The 19,366-nt window shown below is 43.2% G+C and overlaps 4 protein-coding genes and 1 non-coding gene across 5 annotated transcripts; 1 reads left to right on the top strand and 4 right to left on the bottom strand.

The window, feature by feature from the left end:
• Positions 1-697: 697 nt before the first annotated feature.
• On the top strand, positions 698-5,963 carry LOC100842545 (protein BREAST CANCER SUSCEPTIBILITY 1 homolog). Its single transcript, XM_010232887.3, has 14 exons — positions 698-903; positions 1,096-1,149; positions 1,272-1,342; positions 1,643-1,756; positions 1,992-2,458; positions 2,557-2,655; positions 2,818-3,906; positions 3,989-4,089; positions 4,172-4,358; positions 4,456-4,556; positions 4,650-4,755; positions 4,849-5,014; positions 5,142-5,260; positions 5,471-5,963. Exons 1-14 carry the CDS (start codon positions 848-850, stop codon positions 5,819-5,821), a joined length of 3,081 nt encoding a protein of 1,026 aa, XP_010231189.1. The 5' UTR covers positions 698-847; the 3' UTR covers positions 5,822-5,963.
• A 1,350-nt stretch (positions 5,964-7,313) lies between these two features.
• Positions 7,314-9,652, bottom strand: LOC100841937 (putative rRNA methylase YtqB). The gene is made up of 6 exons (XM_003568089.4): positions 9,271-9,652; positions 9,124-9,187; positions 8,685-8,877; positions 8,301-8,374; positions 7,994-8,149; positions 7,314-7,713 (listed from the first exon to the last, which is right to left on the bottom strand). Exons 1-6 carry the CDS (start codon positions 9,443-9,445, stop codon positions 7,590-7,592), a joined length of 786 nt encoding a protein of 261 aa, XP_003568137.1. The 5' UTR covers positions 9,446-9,652; the 3' UTR covers positions 7,314-7,589.
• Positions 9,626-9,715, bottom strand: TRNAM-CAU. Its single transcript is given in 2 exon segments — positions 9,626-9,661; positions 9,678-9,715. It is a non-coding gene; the product is annotated as a tRNA-Met (tRNA).
• Positions 9,716-10,083: 368 nt separating this feature from the next.
• Positions 10,084-13,917, bottom strand: LOC100842233 (thioredoxin-like protein YLS8). Its single transcript, XM_003568090.4, has 2 exons — positions 13,526-13,917; positions 10,084-10,650 (listed from the first exon to the last, which is right to left on the bottom strand). The coding sequence occupies exons 1-2, from the start codon at positions 13,643-13,645 to the stop codon at positions 10,342-10,344; spliced, it is 429 nt and encodes a 142-aa protein (XP_003568138.1). The 5' UTR covers positions 13,646-13,917; the 3' UTR covers positions 10,084-10,341.
• A 1,155-nt stretch (positions 13,918-15,072) lies between these two features.
• LOC100841632 (lipoyl synthase 2, chloroplastic) lies at positions 15,073-17,558 on the bottom strand. Its single transcript, XM_003568088.4, has 7 exons — positions 17,142-17,558; positions 16,879-17,060; positions 16,716-16,806; positions 16,484-16,641; positions 15,960-16,131; positions 15,740-15,850; positions 15,073-15,454 (listed from the first exon to the last, which is right to left on the bottom strand). The coding sequence occupies exons 1-7, from the start codon at positions 17,448-17,450 to the stop codon at positions 15,371-15,373; spliced, it is 1,107 nt and encodes a 368-aa protein (XP_003568136.1). The 5' UTR covers positions 17,451-17,558; the 3' UTR covers positions 15,073-15,370.
• Between the last annotated feature and the right edge of the window lie 1,808 nt (positions 17,559-19,366).

Genomic DNA, 19,366 nt, shown 5'->3' with positions numbered 1-19,366 from the left:
AGTTATGTCCAGCGGGCTCTTTGGTTGACGTGTACTCAGTCAATGCGCCACATAGGCCGGTCAAAACGCTCCTGGACGAGCGTAGGATTTGTCGAGACACACTTAGCAAAATATTGGGACCTAAATATGCAGTCTAGTAATTTTAGGACTAACTTGACACCTCGTCAATAATATTAGGACCGCTGGTGTATTTTACTCTCTGGTTATATCTTTTTTTGGAGTTGGCAGCGTGCAAGCAGCAGTTAGCGAATTTAGTGGCATCAACCTCGACCTCGCCTTTTCCCCCTCCGTTCAACAAAGTATGTCTCAACTTTGACTAAATTTGAATGCATCTATACACAAATTCATGTTTAAATACATCCAAATTTTGATAAACTTGAGACATCTTTTGTTGGACGGTATAATTTTCTATATAAACTACTCCTGCCATTCCTAAATACTTGTCGTGGTACTCCTTCTGCATATGGATGGCGCGAATCAGTGACAAGTATTTAGGAACGGAAAGAGTACACAGTATAAATTAGCACTCTCCGATTTATAAACCATTTTCCAAGACATTTATTATGGTCATTTTTCTGAATTTTGAACTGCTTGGGGCGAGTCGCACGGGAGGCCCACTGTCAGGAAGGCTCGGCCGCGGCGCGAAGTCTCCTCGGCTCCTTCCCAGAGAACGAAAGGATCAAAGGAGCGCCAAACCAAATTAAAAGCTTTGGAGGGAAAACTCCCGCCAACACAAATCTCCCCCCAATAGGAAATCAAATCCCTCTTCGGCTCCTCCCCACTCCTCACAAATCTGAAATCCCCGAACCCCATCCGCAGTCCGGATCGAGGAGATCGAGCGATCGGAATGGCGGACATGGGCAGCCTCGAGAAGATGGGACGGGAGCTCAAGTGCCCCATCTGGTACGCCGCCCACTACCACTCGCCGCCCCGCCGCCTCCCTTTTCCCTCGCTTCATCCCGCGCTCTCGTGGCCGATACTCGGATCTGCTGACATCAGTTTTTCGATTCATCCTTTTATGTCTATCTTGTTCGAATTTTGTTTGTCAATTTGTTGCGCATCAACTGATTTTTCTTTTAATATTTATCTTGGCAGCCTGAGCCTGCTTAGATCGGCGGTATCCGTCACCTGCAACCACATCTTCTGCAAGTGAGTCCCCTTCTTCCTGTAGCCTCCCGTCGCAATCTTGCCGCGAATTTACATGTTACAGATGGTACGGGTGATTTTGTCCGGTATGAGTCGTACGTCACCTCATCGCCTTTTCTTTGCAGCGATTGCCTCACGGAGTCGATGAAATCCGCTTCCAGCTGCCCTGTGTGCAAGGTCCCGTTCCGCCGAAGAGGTTAGTGCGGAGTATTATTTATGTTTTGCGTAGAAATTAGTTTAGATTTGTTTTACTTGACGGAATTGTTTCGCCACGCTTCGCTTTCTGGGAACTGTGTAATGTTAACATGAGTGCCATGCCTGCTTTAGCAGACGATTAGTATTTAACTTTGATAAAGAATGCGAGGCAGTATTTTTCCTTCAATGATGATCTTATTTTGATGCAATGGTGTTTACTGTAACTATTGTAGTTCTGATGCAATGGCCTGATTTTCATATGGTACAAAGCTTGCATTATAAAGCTTAATTTTTCCTGTAGAAATACGGCCAGCACCACACATGGACAATTTAGTCAGCATTTTGAAAAGCATGGAGGTTGAAACAGGAACCAATGCTGTCTCAACACAGGTGACCTCTGTGGTGGAAGTTGCAGGTAACTTTACGGCATATCATCATCTCTTCTTTTGTCGATTGGCTTGTGTGAGGGGTTGTAATGGTGACATTAGTTTTACATATTGATTTAGTCGCGGTTGTTCTGTATCATTTGGGACTTTACCACATTTCTTGAATCCATTTGAGCATGCTGCCTGGTGGATAGTTGGTTGCTTGGCTCTATAAAACTGAAAAGAACTTTTACAAAGAGCTTACAGTCTTTTTCTTACTTGAAGATGGAACTGAACATGCTAACAGCGGGAGAAGGTCTAAAAGGTTGCAAAAATCGAAGGGGCAAAAGAAGATACCATCCAAGAAGGAAGCAAACACAATGAAGCCTACTGCAGCTTCTGCATCCTGCCCTACTAAAAAGCCTTCTTTCTCTACGAACAAGAGAATACATGTGACACCATTCCCTGAATCTGAGACTCCAATGAGACCTCAGAAGATTATGAAGCCTGAAGAGCCAAAAAATAAATTGAATGATGATGCTGAACACGGCAAAGATGCAATGGCTTCTGATAAACCAGGATGTTTTTCATTGTCACCGTTTTTTTGGTTAAGGGAAGGAGAAGATGAAGGTGGCACTGCTGAAACATTAAGTGATCCACTATCGTTGGATACACCCTTGCGTCACAATGCACCTTGTTATAGTGATATTCAAGATTCTGATGATAAAACCCCTCCTATTAGGACTCCTAATGTATGTTTTTCTGAATATTTATGTTTCTTTTTCTGTATGAAATTTGGTGTTTGTTGGACATAAAAATATCATGCTTATCATTGCCACTTGGATTGCAGAGCAAAGCTGCGGTCCCAGAAGTCTTTGATAGTGAAATCTTTGAATGGACCCAGAGACCTTGCTCTCCAGAGCTTTATTCAACTCCACTGAAAAAGCAGGTATTTTCACCACGTGAGACCAGATGCACTAATACCTTTCTTCCCTTGTTTCTTCTTTATAATCTGATGATGTGTATTCATGTTATATTTATTTAGCATGTATTTATTTTTTGGAAAAGGAAAAATTAACATGTATTTTACTCAATTATTTTGCTTGTACAGGGTAGTGTTAAGAATATACAAGATCAAATAGCAGAGAATGATGACTGGGAAGATTTGCATCTGGGTGGTTCATTTGATAAGTTAGGTCATGCAAGTAATGCAGTTCCTCGTGTCGATGCAAAAGAAATGAAGCAGAAGGGAAAGAAGGCAAGAGTTAGGAACAGCAAGTCAGCAAAGCAGCCCAGTCGTCCAAAGGCCAGTATGAAAGAAGCTGATGCCAATCAACAAGATTCAAATTGCACTAGAAGTCTTGCTGGCAACAGCAAGAACACAAAGTTACCAAATCGCCCAATGATCAGCATAAAAGAAACTGATGTCAATCAACAAGATTCAAATAGCACTAGAATTCTTGCAGCAAAGTTGTGTGAGAAAAACAGTATTGCAACCAAGAAGAACACTTCAAATAGAAGATACAAGGCTTTTAGCAACATCAATCCACTTCCTTGCTCTTATGACAACTCTTTGAAGACATTTCTTCCTGAGGAAGATAAGGAGACCGAAGCGCATGATGACGGGATTTCCACAAAAAGAACCCAGAAAAAGGGGAAAAAAGGTCAACATAAATGTGCAAGGAAGTTGGGAATAATAGGTAATAGTACAGTTGAGGCTACAGAGAGTAACCCGGAGCCAAGAAGTAAGCGAGTTAGAAGAATGACTGATGGTGGCAATGCCGAAAACATAAGAGTTATTGCAGGCTCTGGGAGCGAAACAGAAATTCCACAACTCCACAGCATCATAAAAGGCTGCACCCGAAACAAACCCTCAGATGCTAGACGTGAAAAGAGAAAACTTAGTGGAGAAATGAAAAGTAAGATTGGATTAGAGAGCTTGAAACAGAACATTGGTGGAAATGGATTAAACATCTTACCTGGCAAATGCCAAGGTAGTGAGACAACACAAGCAGCTTCTTCAGCGATAAGTGCATCAGTTGAAAACACTAGTGCAAAAGGTACTGAACAATCAGATTGTTCAGGAATGAAAAACTTCAGAAAGCTTCAGGCCTGCAATGGGCGTAGTACTTTCCTGTTGAAATGTGATACTGTTTCTAAGGTTTCATGTGCTTTCTGCCAGTCTGATGACACTACAGAGGTATGTTCAGATAAATTGCAAATGCCTTTTCTCACCAAATCCTTTCTCTTGTTGAATGACAATTATGTCTATTTTCTTAAAGGAGTCTGGGGAGATGGTTCACTACCATAACGGAAAACGAGTCCCTGAAGAGTTCAGTGCAGGGGCTAATGTCACACATGCTCACAAGAACTGCTTGGAGTGGTCTGTCATCCTTTCTAACATGATTATATTGGAAAACACTCTATTTTTTAATATATTAAGCATTTTTTTTATTTCGCCATAGGGCTCCAAATGTCTACTTTGAAGATGACTCGGTGTTTAATCTTACGGCTGAGTTGACTAGAAGCAAAAGGATCAAATGTGCTTGCTGTGGAATTAAAGGTGCCGCACTTGGATGCTTTGACAAGAGTTGTCGAAAAAGCTTCCACTTCACATGTGCTAAATTGATCCCAGAATGTAGATGGGACACTGTAAGTTACTAGCAAATTCAACTTTACCAGAATACTTGTCATTTTAGAAAGTTCTAAATTGTTGTGTTATTGCCCTAATTCATGTTTTCACTGACAGGAAAACTTTGTGATGCTATGCCCTTTGCATCAGTCTTCAAAGTTGCCTAATGAATCCTCCGGGGGACAAAAGCAATCTAAAAGGATAGTGACACCAAAAGGGTATTTCTAAAACCTGCTGTTTGAAAATATAGTCGTATAATGGTCTAAGATTGACAAATATGTGATTACTTACTGAAAAACAACTGCTTTCAGTCCATCTCAAGTAAGATCTAGTCAAGATTGTAGTAATAACTGGAAATGGGCATCTGGACCACAGAAGTGGGTTCTCTGCTGTTCGGCTCTTTCTACTGCTGAGAAGGTGCTTTATGATATTCATCTTATATTCCTGATAAAATCAGTGATATTCGCTCCAAATGAACTTTAACTGAAACATAATGAAAAAATTACTCAGGGAATTGTATCAGAGTTTGCAAAATTAACCGGTGTGCCTATTTCCACAAGCTGGAGTCCCAGTGTTACCCATGTTATTGCATCAACCGACCTCTCTGGTGCTTGCAAGCGCACACTGAAGTTTCTGATGGCAATCTTGTATGGCAAATGGATTGTCTCCATGGACTGTAAGGCTATTGTAGTATTTTTTTTGTAGGGGAAGGCTGTTGTAGTACCAAAGCAGATAGTGGACTCACCGTCATATTGTTGCAGAACTGATACTGATGCCTTGTTAACTGCTGTTTTGCACTGTAGGGGTTAAGGCTTGCATGGACCGCATGGAACCTGTTGATGAGCAGAAATTTGAAGTCACTACAGATGTTCATGGGATTAGTGAGGGTCCCAGATTAGGAAGACAAAGAGTAACAAACAAGGTAGTAACATTCTTTCACACTGTCATATACTCCATTGTTATGTATGTGCTAGACCTGTAGCTGATAACTCTTTAGTAGTTAGCATCATAACATCAAAGACCAGATTACCAGATTAAAAGTGTTTCTCAGCTTGAGCTGTTGAGCATGATTGCTCATCTGCTCATGTGGTTATGCTACATCGATGACCAAACTGTTTTCTTCACTCTGCAGCAACCAAAGCTGTTCAACGGCATGCAGTTTTACCTCCATGGAAACTACACAAAATCCTACAGAGGTTACCTGCAAGACCTTGTGGTTGCAGCCGGTGGCACCATTCTGCACCGGAAGCCCGTCTCAAGAGACCATCAGATGTTGCTGGACAACAGGTGCCCGGTCGTCATCGTCTACAGTGTCGAGAATCAAGAGAAGGCGAAACTTGCTGCTGATGATCACAGGAGGCAGGCTGATGATGCTTGGGCCCTAGCCTGCGCTTCTGGTGGCAAAGTTGCGAGCAGTGCTTGGATGATCGATTCAATAGCAGCTTGCAGCCTGCAGCCTCTGAGCTTGAAGGCCCTTTCCTAGCTTCTACTGCCCAAGCTTTCCATGTCGCTCTAGATGATTTAAACAAGAAGTGCATAACTTATATGGTGTAATCTAAATTATTCATGTTATTTTCTAAATTTAAAGGGTTTTTTATAGTTCCATAAATATATTTTTGGAGGGAGATTTTATGATTCACTAAATCAGTTCAGTTTATAAGCAAGCAGTTAAAAGACGGTATCCGAGACGAAGGATTTAGACAAACCAAACTTTGCTTAGATTTGCATGTTGAGCATCTCCCATATGGAAATTGGTGCACCAAGTTGCATATATAAAGAAAATCAAGAACTTTGACATTGACAAACCTTATCCATCTAAAATTCCCACGGGTGGTTCGATCTTTGGGTGTGGAGAAAGATCTATTCGAACCAAGGGAAGATGAAGATATATTGGGACCTCAAGTTTCCATGTCTTAGTATTATTGGGACATTAATGCATCTTGCAAATTGCATCCGGACAGATATCACATCTGCAACAAAATTTACTAGCAAGACACAACATCACCCCACCTAAATGCTACTGGGCATGAGTAAATTATGTATTGGCCTGTATTTCCAATTTCAAGGAAACTAAGATTGTCACATGACCAACTACCATTTCGTGAAAGTCTTCTAAAAAAACTCTAATGGCATCCACCAACCATTATGAAATAATTGCATTGTATGAAGCATCATCTAAATGTGTATGGCTTCATAGAATGATCAACTACCATTATCTTTGAAGATACACATAATGTGCTATTGATTCCATTGAATCACCTACCATTATTTATGAAGATATTGTTTGTGTTGCACAGATGCAAAATGTTATATAAAAAAGCAATATGACTCAGCATATTGTCCCCCTAAAGTGTGTTATCCTCATTAGTTACAGCAAAGTGGGGAGAAATCATATGATAACTCTGCTAACTTGTTCACTAAGTTCTTATCCAACTCATCATTTCAGAAATTTATTCATGGGGTTGGTATGTGATGGCATCTTGATTTGCAAGGATCAGGTAGAGTATCCACCTAAACTTTGACATGTTCACATCATCATATTGTACTGTTTCCACCTTCTGAGTTTTCTCTCGAGTATCTCATAGAAAGGTTTTCAACGAGGTAATATCAACATAAGTTTGTATGTCATATCTTGGATTTTTTTTCCCTACCATACTTTAGAAGATATACAAAGCATATTTGTTGTTCTCGAAAACTCTTGTGGGTTTTCCTTCAAGAGTTTTTCTCATGAGTTACCAAGAGAGATAATCATTATATGCAGTGAGTTACTCTTTTCTCCTTATTTCCCCGCTAGGTTTATTGGAGCTTAGAACTGGCGCACTTTTGATCATATTGCCTCTAATAGTAATTGTTAGTGATAATTAATGTATTGTGCTTTCTTGGATGACTTGATATCTGTTCCAATTTAACACTTTCACACCTCATCGTGTGTCCCTGACAGTCAGGTATCATAATTACCTTTATTACCCTTAAAATTGTGGGTGATGGCTGGCGTTACGAATGGCCAATGCGTTCATTTCACTGTCAATTAGACTCAAGTTTCTAACAGCTTGGTAAGAAATTGACAAAACCAAACTATAAATTTACAATATTTTCACTCTGTTACAGCTAGGTAGCCTGGAGAGAATTCCTTTCTCATAACTCATAACCACAAGCAGCAATTTAGGATCACAGCATGCATTGCGGCATTTAGTTCAACCGGGAACGAGAACAGGGAATCCCAAAATTGTGGAGCTTGACTGGAACTGTTGTCATTTCTTGTGCAGGAGAACAAGTACTGGAGCAACCGGCCTGTTGATCATTTCAAACTTACAGCTCACCCATGTATCAACAGGCAAGCTTGACGCAAATGATTCCACGATATCAAGTTCATCCCTACAAATGAGAGAAAAGAAGTAACACAAATTCAGTCCTAAATGATACTCCTTCCGATCCATAATAAGTGTCTCAGATTTAGTACAAAGTTGTACTGGACCTGAGACACTTATTATGGATCGGAGGGAGTATTTGATTGGAGTAAATGTCAAACAAGAAGATTCTGATGACATGTCACACACAAATCTAAAATAGATAGACGCTCTGGAGACCAGCAATCACTCAAAAGGCTTAAAGTGCATGTATGTTGCAATATTAGCAGTTGCCAATTGACATTTACCTTCCACCCAGATGCCCAATGTAGACAAGGACACTTATGAGTCCCCCCGAGCTAACAATTCTGCTGGCAGCTTGCAATGCCAGCTCAGTTGTCCTAGGTATAGTAATTATTGTTTTATCTCCTCCTGGAAGGTAGCCCAAGTTGAATGCTACAAGCCTACAAATAGAGCGCCACTAATTAAGCAACATGCTGAGGATCATAATTACTTGAACTGCTGATTTCAGGAATCAGGATACTGTTTGTCTGAATTAAGCATTAGACAGGCTGCAGAACTTGGAAAGCCAATGTAGTAAAAGGGCTTGATTACCTGACAGGAGAATCTTTTGGAACAATGTCTTCCATCCTACTATGACATACTGAAAACAACTTGACTAGTTCCATCTGCAGCAAAAAATGAAATACAGTCGCAACAAGCACAGAACACAGAATGAGATCTCATGAGAATATTGCAATGACCCTTTCTTTTCTTCTTCTAAAGGCCAAGGTCCGAGTGGATTATTGCAAGGTAGACATTTGGACCAAGTATTTTGGAGAATTTATCTGATAATTGCTACTAGTACATAATTATGTGTGTCAACTGTTTTATATCCGTCTCTCCTTCCTCCAAGGGAATATATAAGACAAGCAATATTTAGTACTACAAAATAAGCTCTCTTTTGTTTGCGTTTCTGAAGTTGCTTCAAATGCATACCTCATGGCTATCAACGGCCATTTCCAGAAAAGAGGACGTGCTATCTATCGCGGAATCCTGGATGTCCATCCCATAGACACGCCCTTGCCCTCTTTCGTCGGCCACCATCTTAAGCAAAGCAAACGTGTCATTGCCATTCCCGCAGGTGGCATCAACCACTGTATCTCCTTTCCGAACAATACTCCTCCACACCCTAACCATACAAAACGAGACACCGAGTGAAGAACAGCTTGTAATATCACATCTAATCTGAAGGAACTCTACAGAGAAATCCACAAGAAAATTATTTACTCCCAACACTGTGAAACAAGGAAACACTCACTACTTTATAGCACTAACAAAACAGTGAGAATCAGACCATACTCGAAGGTGGTTTAGATTGAAAACAAAAATACTCAAAATGAATCCCATCATCGTTGCGTGGTGTGTTGGTACCTACGAGTGGGCTACCTCGGTGGCCTTCCGCTTGCCGGTGACGAAGCCCACCACCGCCTCCTCTACCCCTGCAATGAGACACTCGCCCCGCTGACAACAGACTCGCAGCCACAGGCTTTAATAAGTCGGGAGGGGATACGATTATACGAACCTGCGGCGGCGAGCGGGTCAGCGAGCTGCGCGGCGGAGAGGCGCCGGTGACTGGGCAGGACGAGCAGAGGCGACGGGCTGAAGCCGGGGGCTCGTCGGAGACGGAGAAGAGGAGGCAGGGCTCGGGAGCGGCCGAGGAGGAGGCGAGGAGAGCGCAGCAGTAGCGCCGGAGGCATGGGGGCGGCGGATGAACTCGTCAGGATTATTGGGGGACCCAGAACAAGGAGCGCGGATTAAGAAAAAAAAGAAAAAGTAGACCGGGTTCAGATTTGCTCGTGTCAGCTGATGATTCAGCTGGAGATGCGACGACCCAAGTTGTCGCAGGAGCGTTTCATCATCACAAGGTCATTTTTTGGTGGGGTGAGAGAGGCTCGAACTCTCGACCTCAGGATCACTCACGTTTATAGCTATGAGACCTACGCGCTAGCCAACTGCGCCACCACCCCGCTGTGCTATGGCAGCGAAAGAAATATACTAGTTTAGTGATTTCCACCGTCGGATATCTTCCCGCCACAACTTTCTTTTAAGGGAATCCCGTGGCAGCATTTACCTTTTTTTTTTTTAGAAAACCGTGGAGCGGGCGAGTCAAATATGCAGCAAGCTTTTGAAATTCCAGCATTGAATTGACATACATGAACAACACAAGAGCAGTGACGCTCTAAAATAAATGGAAAATTTCAGCTTGAGAAAACCGTGGAGCTGGCGAGTCTAATATGCATCAAGCTTTTGAAATTCCAGCGTTGAATTGACATACATGAACAACACAGGAGCACTGACGCTCTAACAAAAATGGAAAATTTCAGCAGGGATTCCATACACAGGAGATGACTCTGGATTTAGCAATTCATATATGATTCAAACCAACAATCAGTTTTATCGGCCATGCCGATAGACAACAACACAGCCTGTTTCTATGGATTGCAGGTTTCGTTTATGAGATACCAAGATTCAAGATAAAGACATACAGTTACACAACACTTGATAGTCGACAGACTTCATGTCATGGCTCACATGCCTGAGTACTGGCATTTTAGCAAATAGATTAGGCCAAGAGCAGCTAGACACAAACACCTTAGTAACGGTATTTGGTGGAGTAATCCTTTGGAGCAATCACCAGACCACGACCTTTCCGAGCTCCTCTGTAAACAGTCTCCACAATGTCAACAAACTCTTGCTTGTCTTTCATTGCCCAGTTGATCTTGTTATTATTTCCTGTCCCGAGATCAATCATGATGTGCTTGTTGCGAAAGAAGAACATCACTGTTGACGGGTCATACAGCTCGTACATAGTGTTGAAGTCGGGAACCTCGGTGATGTCAACGAGATAGATCACTGCAAAGTTCTTTATGGTCTCAGCTACCCCTGCCAGCACCTCATCCATCTACAAATAAACAAGTAGATAGTCAGAATGAAGCATACAACCTTGCTAGATTGATGTAGGACAAAAGCTTGTTAAAAATTACAATTACAGTTAATAACATAAAACAGCTTAAGACATGGAATTCTTTGCATGAGTAATAAATGCCCATGAATCAAAAAAGAAAAGCACACGTCGCTCACTTAAACAGAATTGTGGTGGCAAGGTACATGATGTCATAATATCATGGTTGGTTCTACCTCAAAAGTTCAACTTAAACAAGTAACTAGCTACGAGCTAATACAAATATGCAGCAGGCAGCAAAATATAAAAAATGTGATTTGCTAATATAGCTCTCACTATAAATCAGAACATCCGAAATCCCTCATGCTTCTGCACCAAGTCCAAACTAACAGAATATATTCTGAGTCTAAGAGCGACAAAGAAAGGCTGAATGCAAATCACTTATAGGATGCGTGGTTTTGTGAAACCCTAGCTGCAAGAAGTGTGGTTTTGTGAAATTTACTCTGGATAATACCTAAAACTTTTCTCAGATTAACCAGCTAAGTAGCAGCCTTGCACTCAGGGGCAGAGGCACGGAAAAAATATAGGGAGAGCCAGAATAGAAGGGACGATTTATTAGGGGGACCAAAGCATAAAAATGTGAAGCTTATATGATGAAATTGCAAAGGCTATGCAGGGGATTAAGTAGAAATTCCAAGTCTTAGGGGACACCAGTTCAGCTATTTGAATTATGATATGATCATAACTGCTACTCTGATCCAGGGTCACACAAAGATGAATATTTCGACCTGATCCTAAACCTCGCCTGAGCAAACCTTTGCCCAAATTCTTGAATTCATGGCCAGTACTACCACAGATCCAGGGTCCACACAGCTCATTGACTCCAAATAATTCTCCGTAAAAAGGATAGCGCAATGCAAACATCCATGAGCAGGAATAGCAACCACACACAACAGAACTGAAGATATCAAGATTTACTAGATTGATTTAGAACCAACGTCTCATGAAAAAATTAAAAGGTCAAACTGCAATCAATAACATAAAAGTATAAAACGGCTTAACATAAAAAGCTTCAGAGATGGAATTTTGTGCAGAACATAATGGAAGAAGTTGCTGATGAATAAGAGAATAGAAGCATCCAATGCTCAATTTCCTCAGAATCATGTGATAATATGATGTCAGTATATAATGGCTAGTTCTTCAACTAAATCAAACAACCAGCTGAGATCTGCTTCAGATATGTGAATATGTGACAGGACACATAACATAGATCATTTTAATCTCAGAATAAATTAGAAGCTTTACTTCAAGAAAAAGGTGGCATCCTAAGCTCTCCCAGTTCTGCTATAACTCCAAACTAACTATACTCTCAGGCTATGAGCCTATGACAAATGGAAAGCTGAAGGACAATCCCCTGCAGGATGCATGGACAGTACCAAGGGAGTAGCACAACTGCACGACACTAAGAGCATTTGAGCTCATATTATTCATTAATAATCAGCTAAGAAGCAGCACCGAGATACCTAAACACCAGCTCAGATATTTGTATATGACATTATGTCGTAACTAAACCTTATCAAGAGCTTACTAGTTAAGCTGCGGATGAACCAATCACAGGAGCTAATTAGCAAAATTGCTATGTTCCTCAGATGGATCAGTATGTGCCCCGTGATCCCTAAACCTCGCCTAAGTCTGGCTTTACGACATGTACAGCATATCCTCGCCCAATTTCTGACGCAAGTATCAAGAATTACAAAGAGCTAGGGTTCCGTAGGCGGGCGATACCTGCATGCATGGTTTGAAAAAAAAAAGGATAGCACAATGTAAACATCCATGAGCATAGATAGCAACCACACACAACAGAACTGAAGATATCAAGACAGTGGCGGAGCCAGCCAATTTGTGAAGCCTGGGCAAAGTCTGAACACTCGCTTCTAATTTAGCATTTGCCCATAAAGTTTTACTAATTTAAGAATCACATCTATCTTGATCTACTTTGTTTCAAGAGAGAATTCAACCGGGAGCCTGGGCAACCGCCCGGGGTGGCCGGGCGGTGGCTCCGCCCATGTATCAAGATGTACTAGATTGATTTAGAACCAATGTCCAATGAAGTTAAAAGGTCAAAGTGCAATCAATAACATAAAAGTATAAAACGGCTTAACATAAAAAGCTTCAGAGATGGAATTTTGTTAAGAGAAGAGAAGCATCCAATGCTCATTTTCCTCAGAATCATGTGATAATATGACGTCAGTATATAATGGCCAGTTCTTCAAATAAATCAAACAACCAACTGTGAACTGCTTCAAATATGTGAATATGTGACAGGGCACATAACATAGAATCATTTTAATCTCAGTATAAATTAGAAGTTTTGCTTCAAGAAAAAGGTGGCATCCTAAGCTCTCCCACTTCTGCGATAACTGCAAACTAACTAACTATACTCTCAGGCTATGAGCCTATGACGAATGGAAAGCTGAAGGAAAATCCCCTGCAGGATGCGTGGACAGTACCAAGGGAGTAGGACAACTGCACGACACTAAGAGCATGTGTTCTCATATTATTTCTTAATAATCAGCTAAGATGCAGCACCGAGATACCTAAACACCAGCTCAGATGTTTGTATATGACATTATGTCGTAACTAAACCTTTTCAGGAGCTTACTAGTTAAGCTGCGGATGAACCAATCACAGGAGCTTTGCTATGTTCCTAATACGGATCAGTATGTGCCTCATGAATCATGATCCCTACACCTCCCGAAGTCTATCTGTACCATATCTGCAGCATATCCTCGCCCAATTTCAACAAACCCTCACCCAATTTCTGACGCGAATATCAATAATTACAAAGAGCTAGGGTTTCGTAGGCGGGCGATACCTGCATGCAGGTCTCGTCCCAGTCGTGGCCGAAGCGGATCATGACTAGGCGCTCCTCCTCGGCGAGGATGGCCTGGTCCACCGCCCACCCGGAGTGCAGGTGCGGCAGCAGGTACGACATCTTCGCCTCGTCGCCGGCGGCTCGCTTCTCTCCCTCGGCGGCTGATTCGCGAGAAAATCTGTGGGGGTTGAACAGCAAAGGTGGGGGTTGGTAAGGGCTGGGCCTGGGCCTGAACGTAAAGCGGCGGCGACGGTCTTCTCTCCGCGCGCTCTCTCTCTCTCGTGCCTCTGGTCTCGTCTCCTCTCTGTCTCTGTTTCGTCTTCGCAACGACCAGACGAAGAGATGGATATCGAATTATCGATACAGAGACACGAATCGGCTGTGATAATTTCGACCTGAAGATGACACGTGAGCCCGAAGCGGAAAAATAAAGGTGTTTACTCACGATGACAAGTTCGTGACAAGGTGCAAAGAAACATGTGCCTTAATTTTTTCTATCCCACAAAGCGTACACAAGCATGAAGTAATTGGAGAAATATCTCGATCGTCGACGATTTCATCTCCTCCGATAGCTGACATTAAGAGACAGGAGAACCACGGATCGACGTCTCCCATTTGGTTAGATTTTTATGTTCATGGCAATCATGTTGACGGTGAATGGTTTACTAACTCTGGCCTCGTTCCGATGTAATCATCACGACCTACTCCACAAAGCAAGGTAATTCAGAAACACGGCTTAATAAGTGTTAGTACTTGTCCATGAATTTGATATGTCTTACAACACATTGAGTGTTTTAGTGGAACAAAGCTCACGTTGGAGTAACATTCAGTTCATTTAAAAGCAAAATTTATACGCCCTCGGCTTCCATCCGGAAATAAGTGAGTTGAACTTGCATAGAATAATGGCCGTATGGGAATTTTTCAGCCTCCAAGTTTAAATAGCTTCTTTTTGTACTTACAAATTACAATGAGATGCTACTCCACAATAAACTGTGGTCGTCTGCAAGCCAGTTGTTCATTAGATGAAATTATGCAACTCAGGATGTTTTGAAACCAAAGTTCCCCGCTTGAAGCCATCCACTTGTCGTTTCACGGTCATAGAACTCTTGGGCCTGCTTGGAAAAGTGGTATTGCTTGGTAATCGGTAAATACCACTCACCCAAACAGCTTCGTAATTATGAACTTCTTTTACTTCGTGGAACTTTTCATTCCATGGCCTCGGGCCTTAATTTGATCCTTTGTTTCACTTTTGAGCCTCATTGCTGAATCGCATACGTTTAGTCCTCTTTGAAGCTTTTCACATTCCAGCTAATTGTTGCGAACACCTTAGATGGTCGTCCTTGCTGAGATCCGTCGTCGAGGAAAAAAATGTTCTTTCATTGGGCTCCCATGTTCTAAATTGCACCCAATTTTTAGGATAGATGGAAAACAGGTTCCAGTTAAGGTCAGCAATGGCCACGTATAAGGAAACCCAGCATCAGCAAAAGCACATCGCAATTTTCAGAAACAAATACGACACCGCTATATTGCATCCTAAATCATACACAAAGCATCACATACAATAAAACTTGGTATAGATATCTATTGGATTCCCATACAGGCAACAAACTTATCTATCTAAGCAAGTGATACAAACGAACAAAATGGCATACTCCAGAGTGGCAACAGAAATTACTCATGATTGAACTAGAAAGTGCAAGCAATGATAAAACTGAAGTGCCAATGGAATATAGTGACTTTGAAGTTGAAGGGTGAACATTTCTTTCATTTCAGCTGACCTCAAAACTAATTCTTCCTGTGCAAAACACTGGCACGGAATATAATCGGCTGAATGGTATCAGATTACTATGCAGCAGATACAAGCTCGGCCTTCTTACGTCTGACGAAATTTTGGACAAATAGCTCCCCCGCGCGATATGAGGACCGAACCTGAAAAAAGTGAATTCCTGTAAATTTGCTAATAGCAGCGCATACAGTTATACCACCAGCAGCTAACAAGACATGGAGTGCAAGCTTTTTCTCTTAGTGTGATTCTAGAAGCTAGATAGCCAAGAGAGACATGTTGTTTTCTTGATAGTGCAAAACAATATGGAGTAGCATTTTCCCCTTCTGGACAAATAAGCATTGGTTAAGTTATGTCTTTGATCAAATAAACATCTATTCATTGTCTCAGATATCATTTAAAAGAATAAACAAGCTGCGTGTAATGCTTACCAGAGGTCCACTAGCAACAAAAACAAATCCTAAAGATTCTCCATACTCCTTCCAGAAATCAAACTTCTCAGGAGTCACATATTCTCTGACTCTCAAATGTCTTTCTGTGGGCTGTAGAATCAAGAAGATTTGGGTGTTACAGCATTTACAAAGGCCAGTAGTGTATAAACATTGTAAAGTGGTTAAACATTCTCCTGAAAGGACTGGGTTAAACAAAAACCTGTAAATACTGTCCCAAGGTAAGAATATCAACATCGATGGCCCTCAAGTCAGCCATTGTTTGCTTCACCTCCTTGTCTGTCTCACCTAGACCAAGCATGATCGAAGACTTTGTTACCATGCCCTCTTTCAAAGCTTTTGCATGTTTCAGAACTGCTAGGCTCTGATCATATCTGTAGAGATGATACACTGGAAATAAGATAGTAGATACATTGGCAGACACCACTATGATGACATTAGTGACTTCCCTTCTGTAATTGTTCCTAGAATTATCAGTAAGAAGTACTGTATTTGGGTGTCATGAACTTAGAGGAGCATGTTGATAACACAGTACTTTAGGTGGGCACACAAGTTTGTGACCCAACCGCCCATGTTCAGTCTCATTTAGTCATTTCTACTTTAGCACAAAGCGAGGGTGGAAAAACTCTTGTCCCTTCAACAGCAACAGATTTTTTGGGACCGTATAGTAGAATTTCACATTCCAGAATAGACATAGCAACATGAAAAAACACAGAAGCACATTACCCTGCTCGAGGATCTCTAACTACTCTCTGCAGACTCCTCACAGTTTCAATATTGTGGGCATACACATCTAGACCGGAGTTCGCCAAAGATGCAACCGCCTCCAGGTCACCTCGAAAATCTGAAGTTAGACACTCCACCAATATCTCAGGCTTCAACTCCTGAACAGAAACCCCAAAATTATCACATGGTAGTTTCACTAATTTAATTACCACACTAAGGCACGAGGACAAACCTTTAGAGCTCTTACTGTTTCGGCAAAATGGCCACTTCCACCATCAGGGATGTCGTCTCTATCAACACTTGTCAACACAACATAGTCTACTCTGCAAAGAATAACATTTATCAGATAATATGTCGCATCGTCTTAACATGTCGAGAATTGTCAGTGATCGTACCCCCAACTTGCAACCGCCACGGCTGTTTTCAGAGGTTCCAGTGCGTCCGGTGGTGGAGGCTTGTTACTAGTTTTCACCGCACAAAATCGACAACCCCGGGTACATGTATCACCGAGAAGCATGATAGTCGCTGTGGCAATGCCGTCCCCTTCTCCACCTGCCCCGCCACCTCCATTCCAGCACTGCCAGTGCCAGACCATCATCACAAAACCGAGCAACATTTTTCACAAATCTCATATAGCGTTTCGTAAGCTTAATTCTACCTCTCCAATGTTGGGGCACTGGGCCTCGACGCAGACGGTGTTGAGTTTCAGCTCGCCGAGCGACTCCCTGAGCTTCGCGTACTTCTCCCCCTGCGCCGCCCGCTGCCGAAGCCACGCGGGCTTCTTCGCTTCCGGGTCCCTCCCCGTGTACGGCCCCGGTGGTGCCCAACCCGCCGCCGCCGCCGGCGACGCCTCCCCGTGGCATCGCACCACTGGCGCCGACCTCGGGCGAGCGCGGTAGGTCACGCTCGCGGGGCCCGCCCGGATCAAGGGAGGCGGAGGCGGAGGCCTCGCGAGCGAGCTCTGCATTGTGGCGCCCGGAAGAATCGAGGCGGTTGAACCCTAGGACGCCATTGCTGTCGCTGATGTGTAGCGCGGAGGCGATGGTTCCGAAGCGGAGGACGGAGTTTGGATGTTACGGTTTTACCCCCGGTGATATGGTCCTCGGACTGAGAAAATTGACACAGTACCATTATGCGAAACCTATGATTCCAAAATACTACTCAAAAAGCCAAGCTTTCCAAAATACCATTGTAACTCAGTTTTTCATTTCAAAATATCACCATGGACTAACAGCCCCAACAGACCTTAACAACCACAAACCGAGACGCGTCGCCAGCGGAGGAGCGAAGGAGGCGGAGGAGGGCGAGGGCTTGGTCCGCGGGGAAGAGATGGAGGAGCGGCAGCAAGTGCGTCTCGACGAACCGGCAGGTCGTGGAGGCGGCGCGGTGGCGGACAGGGGGTGGGGCACGCGCGATGCGGATGAGGAGCGGGGAGAAGGTGGCCGCGGTGTGCGAGGGAGGAGGCGATGAGACGCGCGAGGTCAGGGTGGTTGACGTAACGCGGCGGCGGGGAGGAGGGCGGCGAAGGCGGTGGAGGTGGCAGGGAGGGCGCAGCGCGGGTTGGCCCGTCGGCGAGGTCAACGGCGGCAGGGACGGCGTGCAGTGCAGCGGTGGGGGCGAGCGGCGCGGCCGGCAGCGGTGCAGCGCAGGAGCAGCCGCGTCATTTGGGCGGAGCTGGCATGGGAGCGAAGGCTGGGGGCACCGCCGCCATTGATCGGAGGTGGGGAAGAGACGAGAGAGGGCAGAGGAGCGAAGGCTAGGGGCTCGGTTTCTTTTAGCCGGAGGGTAATTTGGGTATAGGATAAAAACTGACAACATTTTTGACGGTTTGACTAACAGCGACTAACGGTGGTGGTATTCTGGAAGCAAAAAAGTGAATAGTAATGGTATTTTGGAAAGCTTGGCTTTTTGAGTGGAATTTGGAATCATAGGTTTCCTCTAGTGGTATTGTGTCAATTTTCTCCCGCAGATTAGAGCGAGTCAGCGAGTGGCGTCCAGCTGGAAGGGTGCGATGGGGATTTTGTGCGTGCTAAACGCAATCACACCAAAGTCACGCTGGAATAGGTAATATGGGTCGGAGGGATTTAAAATAAAGAGTGGAGACACCGGTAAACCAATGGCGGGCATATAAGGGCATCTCAAAGGAAAACCCTCGAATTCTTCCCTATTATCATTTGGGGTTTTTGGACAAAAACCCAACTCAATGAAAACCCCTATTTGTTCAAAAGTTGTTCTCATCCTCCATTTTTTTCCCAAATTTGGTGGGAGAACAGGAAGTCTCTATTTGTGTAGAAATTATCCAAATTTTGTCAACTTGTCCTCTTGACCGACATGTCAATAACTTATAAAGAGATTAAACGCTGGTTCCATTTGAATAACAACATATTTTCCACTCTCATTTATCCAAACACTCACTAAATGAACAGATGCCCTAAGGCCCTGTTTTGGCTAGCCTAAGGTGCCAGCTTTGGCTAAGCCAAGAATCAAAACTTACACCTTACAAGTTAACTAAAAGGGTTTAGCTTTGGCTAAGTAGAACTACATGAAAAAAGTTCCAAAGGTGCAAGACCCGAGCCGTAACTGATATAGCGCATGGATCCTCACGATTAATCATAGGGGTTCGGGGATAACATGGAAGAACTGTAGGGAGGCCCTCTTTGATTCACAGGGTCCGAAAAAACAGAATTGCAATATCAAAATGCAGCTCAAACAAATCAATTGAGTCACACGGGAAACAATTCTAATGATTTGTACAGTATAAAAATCGTTTGAATCAAAAAGACCCAAAAAGTTCTATGCTAGATAGCCCTGGTAGGGTTCTAACAAAAGGTCCGCTCTAGCTCTATCACACAACGGCGCAAGGCATGAACCATACGAAGCTTG

The sequence above is a fragment of the Brachypodium distachyon genome, chromosome 2 (assembly GCF_000005505.3).
Source record: "Brachypodium distachyon strain Bd21 chromosome 2, Brachypodium_distachyon_v3.0, whole genome shotgun sequence".
Lineage (NCBI taxonomy): Eukaryota > Viridiplantae > Streptophyta > Magnoliopsida > Poales > Poaceae > Brachypodium > Brachypodium distachyon.
The sequence above is the reverse complement of the archived record's forward strand: the minus strand, read 5'-3'. Positions and strand labels throughout refer to the sequence as shown.